This window comes from Suillus bovinus (assembly GCF_016758785.1).
Source record: "Suillus bovinus strain UH-Sbo-P2 chromosome Unknown EDB93scaffold_1, whole genome shotgun sequence".
Lineage (NCBI taxonomy): Eukaryota > Fungi > Basidiomycota > Agaricomycetes > Boletales > Suillaceae > Suillus > Suillus bovinus.
The window spans coordinates 35,748-47,313 of NW_024542057.1; the positions used below are offsets into that span (position 1 = coordinate 35,748).

An 11,566-nucleotide genomic window follows, 5' to 3' on the forward strand; every position below is an offset into this window, starting at 1 on the left:
TAAACCGGTGAGGATATTATCCGGTGGGTAGGGATATAACCCGGTGGGTATATTATCCGGTAGGTAGGTATATAATCCAGTGGGCATATAATCAGGTAGGTATGAAATCCAGTCATATAATCATGAGTAGGTATATAATTCAGTGGGTAGGTATGAAATATGGTAGGTAAGTATGACATCCGGCAAGTATATACTACGGTAGGTATATAATCCGTTGGGCACATCATCCAGTAGGTAAATATATTATCCAGTGGGTATGTGATCTGGTAGGTATGTATATCAATCTGGTGTATATAATCCAGGAAGTATCAAATCCAGTGGGTGTATTATCTGGTGGGCATATACCCCGGTGACCTGCACCAAACTGGTCCGGTGCATGACCATGCGGTGTTAGTGAATATTTTTCAGGGAATTTTGCATGGAATGAATTTTGTGTTATTTGGCTTGAAGATGACTCAGCTAGATTCTCATGCATCTGAAGCTTCCATGAAAAATACTTTCCGTGTATGTTTGTTTGCGGGAACTTTCAGGAAACTTTAAATACACGTGTTACCCGGTTTTGCTTTATGACATATGCTAGGTCTCTAAATAACATCAAATACAAACAAGTTTCAACATATTATGTAAACCATGTTTTCTTACCACAGTCAGCTGATCTATGACTAAGCCTGACAAATCATGTTCACCTACGTACAATTCACACGGGTATTATGATCTATGACAAATAATGTAGTATATCTAGGTACGTGAGAAAACGAAAATTGAATATACCTAGGTACGCGGGAGTAAATTAGCACAGCCACATAGATTTGTCTATATAAGGACCTCCGTTTTGGCCTGAAATGCAATCAATCAGACTCCCAGAGTCACCCTTAATAAAATTGCGAGTGAGGTTTGTGTGACCAGCATCAGCAACAACCACGAAGAGTTGTTCGACATTGTCGGGTACATTGATGAGACACTAGGAGCCATTGAGCTCACTGTGCTCAACAACCTGCAAGGCCTAGTTATTTGTATTGAGAAGTCTCTTGTTTTTCTGAGTGTTTGTGTTTGTGTGCACGTGTCTCTGTTTCTATCTCTCTATCTCTGTTTCTCTAGGATTGGGATCTATTTCTTTTAAGTTTGAGATCTATTTCACTCTAGTCTGGGATCTATTTCTTTTATCTCTGTTTCTCTAGGATTGGGATCTATTTCATTTTGATTGGGATCTATTTCCTTATCTCTGTTTCACTCTATCTACCCATTGAAAGCTAACAGTCTGAGTGCTCGTTTATTGTCGTGTCACTAACGTGCTATAGATTTTAGCGAATATATACTGAGTGTTTGTTTCTTGCTGCTGATTGTTACGACTTGGATGGTATCTGTTGGCGACGCTCAAACAGAGCTTGTGTCGTCAACGGTCTGTGGACGTCCTTGGGCTAGCCCAAGGTTAGGGGTCGTACTTGGCGGGTCTTCGGCAAGTACGATTTAACGCCTATGTCCAAATCGAGTAGCTTATGTCACGCGGGTGCGAGACGATAAGCTATATCGGCCTAGGCTTACGACACCCGAAGGTTAATCGTAAGGATCGTCGTTAATTAGAAGGACAGAAGTCCGACTAGTTAACAGGGGCTTTGCTCGTCGACGAAGTCGATGAGTAAAGGTCGAGACTATTGGCTTATCCGCGATGAGCAGATAAGAAGATAGAATATAGACTGCTGGCGAGGCAGAAGGATCACTCTGGTGGGAGTAGGAGGTCAAGAACCAAGTAGATTCAAGTTAGGGAATATAGTACATGGTAGCGAGTTTATATAGAGGACAGGAGACGTATTAGTGGGTGATAACTCGTACTACCGGGAGAGGCAATCGGTAAAGGGTATAACTATAACAGGAAGGCACGTTCGGTTGAGGTGGAACGTGCTAGATAAGAAAGTGAGTCAAAGGTCGACACAAGAAGTGAAAGGCACAGGGGCACGATCGTGCAACTGCGGATCTAAGTATAAGTCGCATGTGCGACTGCGCACCGAGTCATAGATCAGGAAAGGGAATAGGGCAAAGGGGATGCGTCGTGCATCGTGTCATAGGTTACCATCCAGATGGTAAGGGCAAGGGGACTGTCCGCAGGATCAGTCAGGTGGTGAAACAGAACATGGGTATGCTTCGTCAGCGAAAGGATCCGGCCAAATGTACTGGCTTTGCTGAAGCGACAGGTAGAGGGCGAAAGGGAATGCGAGGATGATGAGGATGACAAGGGTAAGGTCGGGGTAAGGGTATGATGCGAGGGCTGATACGAGGAGGATGAGGAGAAAAATAGTAGGGGCCCAAGCATCTAGATGTTCTTGTAACAATATGTAGTTAGGCACATAAATCATATGATAGAACAAAAATGTTACATGGGATAGTATCAAATTCAAGTGTCATACAAGGTAAACGCAAATGATGGTGAAAACTCAAATGACGGTCAATGACTGTAATCAGAGTATTTGGTGAGTGCAGCCTTTTGTCTGAAAGCTGCTGCATATTTGGGAACCGAAGATGATCCCTGCTTCAGGGTTTCCAACTCCCTGACAGCCTTTCCTTCTCTATTGTCTTGTCCCCACATGGTTTCAAATTCTGCTGACCAAGCTTCAAAGGATATCGGTCATGAGTCGAGTTCTTCAACATATTTCTGTGCCCATTTAGCAGCAGATCCTTTGAGAAATGACAAGGCAGTTGTTATCTTCTGCCTGTCCGTGATCAGTGGCCACTATAACATATATAATGCCAACGGAGTAGCGTAGACTTCTACGGAGATCAAATCTTTGTCTCTGGTGAATTCTGTGGGCTTCGACAATTTGACTTGCGAAGTATTCGGGGCTTGGGCGAATCTTTCGAGCTTCTTTTTCAGTTCCTTGATTTCTCCTGCTTGCAGTCTGATGCGAACTTCTTGTGCTTCATTCTGCGCATGTAGGGTGTTATTGTGGTTTAATAGGTTTTCCGTCCTCATGTATAGATCGTGTGATGCCATGTTGATTGCATTCTGTACATAGGTTGTGAATTCTACTGGCATGCCCATGCCTTGTGGTTGTGGTTGAGGACCTTGTTCTTGGGGTTCCTGGGGTTGTTCAGGTCCCATGGTTGCTTCGGAAACTTCAGCCATAGTGCCAGTTGTGTTCTGGAATCCGATTCACTAATGACTGTTGAAGAGTGGGTCGTAACAGTGTCTTCTTAGATAGATGATCTATAGATGAACACCTACAAAATCAAATATCTCCACGGTCAGCAATTCAGACAAATACCAATGACAGATAACGTGGTCGTTCGTGGGTGGCCTGTCAGTATATCCAAGCTACGGTCAGACAAAGGTACTCTATGATATCAGTCTAGAAACACTAGTCAACCCAATGATATGGTGTTGACTAAAAGAAACAAAGAAACAGAAAAAAAAAAACCAAGACTAAGCACAATCACTGGTGCTAAACAGAAATGAGAACTAAGACTAGGCACAATCAATGGTGCTATATTCTAAACTTACTATGAAACAATCGTGCGAAGCTGTATTGGTCACTCCCACAGCGCAAACAGGTAGGATCAAAGGTCAAGACTTGTCAAAAGCTTCCATAGAACTCTTAGCCTAATATTGAATCTGCTGCCAAGGAACTCACGATGAGTATTAAACAGAATCAGAAACAGACGTCCTTGGATTTCAATACCAAGTCCCCTATTCAATAGCTAAAGCCTATCTGACAAATAACAATCCTGGCTCAGTATACTACTCAGATGTGTGAGGTCAAGCGGACAATAATCAACTTCTGAAGTCTCCCCACTAAGCTACTCTGAGCCTTTAGCGGACATAGAGACAACACGAAGAATCCAAAGATAAGGCTTGAATGTATTCGCTACAATCAAAAGTATGTTAGTATCAGCAGCAAGAAACAAACACTCAGAATATATTTGCTAAAATCTATAATGCATTAGTGACACAACAATAAACGAGCACTCAGACTGTTAGCCTTCAATGGGTAGAGAGAGTGAAACAGATAGAGTGAAACAGATCCCGACGTAGAAAGCTGATTTCCGCTGGGCTCAGCAGAAATCGTACTACCTAGACAACAAATATTTAGGTAGATCTTAGCACGACCTAGTCTGCTATACTTGCAGAGCAAGTGCGTTTGATCCTATAGGGGTATCTGTTTGGTATTAGTCTTGATAGTTATCAATAGTAGGAAGATAATCCAAAGCTAAGAACTACTTGTCCGAAGGAAAACTGTCGGGTCCAAAAATATCGGAGTCGGGTCGGGCATCGGACTATGCATTGGACTGTCGGGAATGCATTGGACAATAAAGGAATGTGTTGGAAGTGTGTCGGATTGTCGGTCAAATGAATGTCGGATGTGTCGGAATGTTTTGGAGAAAAGGAGTGGATAGATATTTCGCAATACAATAAAGTACTACTAATATCCAATGACTTCCATCCTACTACTGAGTAGGGAAAAGTAAGTAATGCAATAGGTAGGAAGTACTAGATATTAAATAGTGACCATGTAGAAATTTGGACTACTATAGGTGAGAGTAGTAGCGATATTTCAGGTCCGAAATCCTATGTAATAGGACATGTGGTACTGCGGACCATGAGAAAACATGTAATAACACTGTATACAATGCTTAGCAAGTCAAAAGGAGTAAATGCGCACCTAGTGGAGATAGATGCGACTGGACAGGACATAGGGAGGACTGGTCCGATGCGATGTCTTAATAACCGAGGGTCTTATATAAAGTCGTGTAAATGTAATGACACCACAATTACACTTTGGATAAGACTGCTTGCCAGTCCTCGATTAACACGGTCTACGACTTTTCCTATTTCGTGGTAGATAACGTGTGAGTTCTTGGGAGGCTCGCTAAACTAATCTTTGTCAAGATCAACCTAGCCGGAGCTTTACTTTTCTTTATTGAAACTCAAATCTCTTGTCTAGGAATAAGCTTCTAGACACGTAATTCGGTTTCTGGAATGTATTTGCCTAGGAAATCTCCTTCTAGGCTCTGGACTTGGATACTGGAACTAGTGAGACGTGGTCTCAAATATACGAAATATGACCAAGATCGCTTGGTCTATGGACACCTGACTGTGAGACAATGGTCTCAAATATACGATATATGTTCAAGATCGCTTGAACAAAGGGGACTATAACTTGACCAAGATCGCTTGGTCTATGGGACAACTAGTGAGACGTGGTCTCAACAATATGATAGATGACTAAGATCGCTTAGTCAAAGGGCACAGAGCAATGAGACAAAGGGGTCTCAAAGACAATATATGTGACCAAGAACGCTTGGTCTATGGCACTAATAAGTTTCTAAGGTAAGAAACTTATAATCACAAGGGAATTCTTTTCCCTGCACTTGTCTCACTTCAAAGGGACTAACTTTGCAAGTGAAATATCTGAGAGGCAGATTGCTACAAATGGGAGATCATATATTTTTGGGGGAGAATGGGCTCTCCTTATATACATTTTGTGTGGGAAAGTAACCTAGGTTCACAAACAATAAAAAATAAGGAGGACCAATCAAAATATTGGGTCAAACCCAATAAAAGAATAAAATACAAGTGAAATATGGAGCTATGACATCATTGTGGAGCAGAACATTCTGGAATATGGAGTAATGACATCATAATGACATCAAGAGTGACATCATTGTGGAGCAAAAGATTCCAGAACCTTCCATGAGTGAGTCAGAGTGAGTCATTGTGGAGCAGAATATTCTAGAAGGAAATGACATCATGAATGATGTCATTGTAGAGTAGAATAATCTAGAGCTTGATGACATAATATCTTTCAACAGAATACCTGCAGGAGTATCTGTGGAGTCTTATGACATCATAATGACATCATACCCTATGGGTACAATTTTATGAAGTGTCAGGTGAGTCAAAGCATCCTAATGAAAAAGTAAAGTAAAGAAACACTAGAGAAAAGTAGGTAGCAAAAATAAGACAGTTGGCAGGAATTGAAACACAGTCAAAAAAATAATGCAGTTGGCAGGAATTGAAACACGGTCTTTTTGGATAGGTTTTTTATTGGCTTTGTACTTTTCTCTATGGTTTTCTCTAGCCAAAGTGAATAAGCCAAAGGCAAGGCTATACCTTAACCTTCATTTCCCTTCTCACATCAACTAGGTCTAAATGTGATTCCCATCTCACATTAGACTTTTTCCGTCAAAACATATTCAGATCATGAAACTTGGGGAAAACTAGAAATATGGACCATGGTTTGAAACCAAGGTATGGGTTGACTAGTCTGAGGACTAAGCTAGCAGACTTTATCTTTTGAGGGTCACCTAGTATTCATGTCCATGCATGATTCCCACATCATGCAGGACAGCGCGGGAATGTTGGGTCGGGATCGGACATGCATTGGACTGTCGGAAAGTGCGTCGGGTTGGGATCGGACTGTCAGACTCGGGTCGGGGTAGTCGGAAGTGTGTCGGACAAATACTGTTTGACATCAGTATCAAAATAGCTGGTTCCGAGCCCAGTGCCGCGACCATCGTTACACCGAGCTAAAGAAATAGATAGAGTGAAATAGATCCCAAACTAAAAGAAATAGATCCCAATCCTAGAGAAACAGATAGAGAGATAGAGACAGAAACATGTGCACACAAACACAAACACTCAGAAAAACAAGAGATTTCTCAAAACAAATAACCAGACCTTGCAGGTTGTTGAGCACAGTGAGCTCAATGGCTCCTACTGTCTCATCAATGTACCTGACAATGTCAAACAACTCTTTGTGGTTGTTGCTGATGCTGATCACACACAAACCTCACTCGCAATTTTATTAAGGGTGACTCTGGGAGTCATATTGATTGCATTTCAGGCCAAAACGAAGGTCCTTATATAGACAAATCTATGTGGCTATGCTAATTTACTCCCACATACCTAGGTATATTCAATTTTCGTTTTCTCACGTATCTAGATATACTGTATTATTTGTCATAGATCATAATACCCGTGTGAATTGTACGTAGGTGAACATGATTTGTCAGGCCTAGTCATAGATCAGCTGACTGTGGTAAGAAAACATGGTTTACATAATGTGTTGAAACTTGTTTGTATTTGGTGTTATTTAGAGACGTAGCATATGTCATAAAGCAAAACTGGGTAACACATGTATTTAAAGTTTCCTGGAAGTTCCTGCAAACAAACATATGTGGGAAATATTTTTCATGGAAGCTTCAGATGCATGAGAATCTAGCTGAGTCATCTTTGAGCCAAATAACATCAAATTTGTTCCATGCAAAATTCCCGCAAAATATTTACTAACACCGCATGGTCATGCACTGGACCAGTTTGGTGCAGGTCAACAGCTCTTCCGGAAAGGAAAGATGATGAAAGGAGAGAGGGGAAAAAGATACGTAAATGGAAAGCTAAAGGGGTCCCCAGTACTAACTGGATCAACCTCGTCCTTTAGGGTCAAAGGGTTCTTTAGTCAACCCAACTGACTCTTCCCTAATTACTAACTAAAAGAGATACGTAAAGCTACACTTTTGTTAAGTGGGAAAAACACGGTGTGCTTTGTGTGTGCTACTTCTCAGTCACTGAAAGGGTACAGGTCTATTGGGTGCCGGACCCAAGGTCTTGGGGTATAAGGGATGAGCCCGGTAGATGTCCTCATTGCTCCCAACGCGAATCCAATCTGGTACTTTCACCAAGCGCACAGTACCCCTCTGAGCCTGATGGATCTCAGCTGCCATTGACAGCAGGCAAAGGGGGATGTAGGTGGCGACTGTCTGGTAAGAACGAATTGCGTCGTTCTTGGGAGAGTATCAATACATACAATAGATAAAAGAACATGAAACATACCAATTTAGAAGCAATGCTTCGACTCAATCTCATTTTCTCTTCTTCTGACTTGGACTGCAGGACCTGTTCAACCAGTGCATTCAGCTGGTCAAGAAGGGCAATGAGTGCCTGGTTGGCAGTAGCAGCAGCAGCAGTGGTGGTGGTGGTGGTGGTGTTGGAAGTCATTTTAGTAGTAAGATGGTGGTGGTGGCAGGTTAGGTTGGAGAAGAGATCTGGAAGGGAACAATGGTTACTTGGGCAATGCAAAAATTACCGGATGTCCGGGTGAATTCGGAGATCGCCGAATACAGGGTTCAAGAACCGGATCCCTATTCGGTATTGTTTATTTCTGATCGTGTGAATGCAATTGTTGTCATGTCATCATTACAAAACCGGCATTATTATAATTCACATTATCTGGCTGTGGTTGATTCACACATTGGAGCCAAGGTGCGATCAGCAAACATCATCATGACTTCTGACCGGACGACAGGTCAACCGGGGCCAGAAGTGTTGGATATGAGATTTCCACCCGGCCATGAACTCAATTTTCATCATTCACTTGACCCAGTGAACAGCTCTTCAAACTTTCTGGCAGTTGATCATCAGGCCAGTTGCTCAGGTATGTCTCAACTCATGTTTGCTATTCAGTCAATGAAATTTCACTAGAAGACAGTCCTTTTGACATGGGTTTTAATGCACTTCCGGTTCAACATGAGCATCCGGCCCAGATGCCTTTAGATATGGGCTTTGGCATCAATCCTGTGGATCATCTACGAGATCAGTCAGGTCAGTCTCACCATTGTCATGGTTTCCACTCTTAATTATAAATTCAGTCGATATTGAACTGGAAGACAGGCCTTTGGACATGGGCTTTGGTGTCCATCCGGTTCATGATTTTCTGGATCAGTCATGTAAGTTTTTTCATTGGTTGTTTGAACTGTTAAATGAGAATTTAGTAGACATTCAACCTGACAATGTGCACTTGGACATGGGATTTGAGACTCTCAATCCGGTACAAGTTCTGCCGGATCAGTCTTGTAGGTCATTCCATGCAATATCATATTTCTATTTGCTAACATTCCATTAAGTGGGTGAACTGGAACCCATAGGATTTGTCATTCAGCGGGCTGTAGGCGATTTGCGCTTGGTGATACATTGGTTGGAGATGGAAAGAGCTCAGAGCACAATGTCACTGGAAGAATCGCAAGTCAGCTGGGAAGTTCTTCATTCCACAAATGAGTTGTTATTGGCATTTCAACTGATTTCAATATACCGTCTGTCAACATGATATATATACGGTCAATACTCTCCACCCCTTGTATAGTACATTGAATAAAGCTCAATGATTACTCCCTTTGCATGTAATTCACTTTGTAAGACACCTTTGCAGTTCTAGTAGACCGCTTTCACTCAGGATTGTCAACTTGAGCTCCATGTCTTTTTGTCTTCGTATCGGTGACCTTTGTGGTGCAGGCAGCGGTTGGTTTGAGTGCAGGTATCTTCTGACTCATCTCCTTCCTCCAGACGGCTGATGCAGGACCGACTAAGTGACTTCCGGAGGCATTGTTTGGAGGCAGTGGGGCTGTAGTATGATTACTGGATGATTCTACTGAAGGAGTGCCAGCATTGTCCCCCAGTGGTCTGTTGCCTGTAATCACATGTGGTTTGGATTTCTTGACCAGTATGCAAGAATCTTCTACTGAATGAGACTGGACAGCTCTGCCTCGCTTTCCAGTCAATTTCAGCTTGGAAGGGGGTGATTGGACTTCATTGTCTTCATTCCTTATCCTTGTCCTCACTATTTGATTCCTGTTCCACCCTTATGGTCACCTTCCCGGATGATTTTCCAGTTGACGTTGCAGGTGGTTTTTGCAGAAGAGATTGAACAGGTCTGCCCCGTTTTCCAGTCTATTTCAGCTTGGAAGGTGGTGATTGGACTTCATGATCTTCATCTCTATCCTCATCCACACCACTTGCCTCCTGTTCCACCCTGACGGTCGGCTTCCGAGATGACTTTCCAGTTGATGTGGCAGGTGATTTTTTACCTGGAACAGATCTGACAGGTCTGCTTCGTTTTCCAGTCAATTTCAGCTTGATAGGTGGTGACTGTACCTCTTCATTGCCTTCACCCTCACCCTCACCTTCACCTTCACCTTCACCTTCATCACCATCCTCACTCTCACTACTTGACTCCTGTGCCACCCTTCCGGTCTGCTTCCTGGATGACTTTCTGGTTAATTTTGTCACCGGAACCCTAGTCTGCACTGTAGTTAGACTGCATATAGTGCTAGAGTCGCATGATGTGATTGTCTTCACCAGTTCTCTCATCTCCTTCTCATGGTCTTGCCAGCCTTTGAATTGAAATGTTGGCTGAACCTTGTCCTTTTGTCTTTGATGCCAGTGCTCTAAGAGCCGGTCGGCTTCAAGCAACTGAAGCTTCGACGGGTCCTTGATTTTCCCTCCAGATGGTAAAAACTTGATCTCGATAAAATCTTCCTGAGCGTCTCTCACTGCAGACCAAGGAACAAACACCTTTGGCTTTTGACTGCAAAACCCTGCAAAATATGTAGCTGCTTTATCAACACTCCTTATATTTGATTTGTGACACTTACTATAGTGTTTTGTGAGGAATGTCCAGATAAGAGACTTTTTGTTCTCTAGGTTAAGTGGCTTAATATCCGGTATGACCAAAAGCCCATAGGAATCCACTTCCATGGGGAATTCCTCTTTCTTTCTCCTTTGGTTCCTGCTCTCCTTTCCCTCCCCATCCACATTGCCATCCTCATCATCATTCCAATCAACTGCTGGTATTATGACATGGTGTAAGTACTTGACCGGATCAACCAATATTGCACAAAATAGAAGCTCACCGAACTCTTCTCCAACAAAGGCATTCCACTCTGGTAACATGGACTTCCAGTCCTTCGTATCTGTGAAACTATTGCCCTCCAACTTTTCATTGAAGTTGACTCTTATGACCGGGTTAGGCTATCTTTACCATTTGAGAGAATGAAAATGTCACTGACCCATTGATCCTCACTTTGCCTTCCTCAGTTTTCCATGCCGACAATATGAATATCCTCATACCGGCCTGCCTCCATAACTGAGTTGCAAGATCCTTCATCATACCAGGAGCTTTCTTCTGAGTGAACTCAGCCTGAACATCTGTAGGAGGAGTCTTGCTAGACCATGCTATCACAGTCTTATTTGCTTCCTCCAGCTGCTCTTCAGATAAACCACTCATAATTGCATTAACTGCACCCTGGTAGTGTTTTATCATTTCCTTCCCTCCTGGCCTTGCTCTGGTCTTTTCAAGGATCTCCTTCTTGTACTGGTGTTCTATCGCCAACCGGGCAGTCTATTTTTTACTGAACTTGCTCTCTTTTTTGAGTCTTTTGAGCTCTCCAGTTATATAACCAGTCTCGGTAGACCTTCATACATCATGAGCATTTATACAATTAGAGGATCAGCTGCTCACAGATTTCCTTTTCTTCAAAAGCCGGGCATCCATCTTAGGGGCTTGCATCTTGGTCTCTTTTATGACCACCCTCAGAATTGTTTTTCTATCCTTACCAGTGGCTTCCTTCCATTCTTCTAGGTGAGATTGTAACACCAGCAGCTCTTCCTCAGTCAATTTCTGCTTGGTCTTTTCAGGGCTGTATACTGATGAGTTGGATTGGGCCATTGCAAAGCAGGTGGAGTCTTGGTAGAAGAAAGGATGCAGTATTCGGTCACAGCGGATTGCCACCATTCATCCGACAG

General features: G+C 42.7%; 3 protein-coding genes across 3 annotated transcripts; 1 reads left to right on the forward strand and 2 right to left on the reverse strand.

Annotated features, from left to right (window-relative positions):
* Positions 1–7,554: 7,554 nt before the first annotated feature.
* On the reverse strand, positions 7,555–7,987 carry EDB93DRAFT_1244373 (uncharacterized protein; the record flags this gene model as incomplete). The annotated part of the gene is made up of 2 exons (XM_041452206.1): positions 7,555–7,773; positions 7,823–7,987. 2 exons carry the CDS (start codon positions 7,985–7,987, stop codon positions 7,555–7,557), a joined length of 384 nt encoding a protein of 127 aa, XP_041313317.1.
* A 60-nt stretch (positions 7,988–8,047) lies between these two features.
* Positions 8,048–9,092, forward strand: EDB93DRAFT_1099111 (uncharacterized protein; the record flags this gene model as incomplete). Its single annotated transcript, XM_041446906.1, has 5 exons — positions 8,048–8,423; positions 8,453–8,590; positions 8,638–8,715; positions 8,764–8,841; positions 8,893–9,092. 5 exons carry the CDS (start codon positions 8,048–8,050, stop codon positions 9,090–9,092), a joined length of 870 nt encoding a protein of 289 aa, XP_041313318.1.
* A 620-nt stretch (positions 9,093–9,712) lies between these two features.
* EDB93DRAFT_1244375 (uncharacterized protein) lies at positions 9,713–11,489 on the reverse strand (the record flags this gene model as incomplete). Its single annotated transcript, XM_041452207.1, has 5 exons — positions 9,713–10,359; positions 10,417–10,608; positions 10,675–10,792; positions 10,845–11,162; positions 11,283–11,489. 5 exons carry the CDS (start codon positions 11,487–11,489, stop codon positions 9,713–9,715), a joined length of 1,482 nt encoding a protein of 493 aa, XP_041313319.1.
* Between the last annotated feature and the right edge of the window lie 77 nt (positions 11,490–11,566).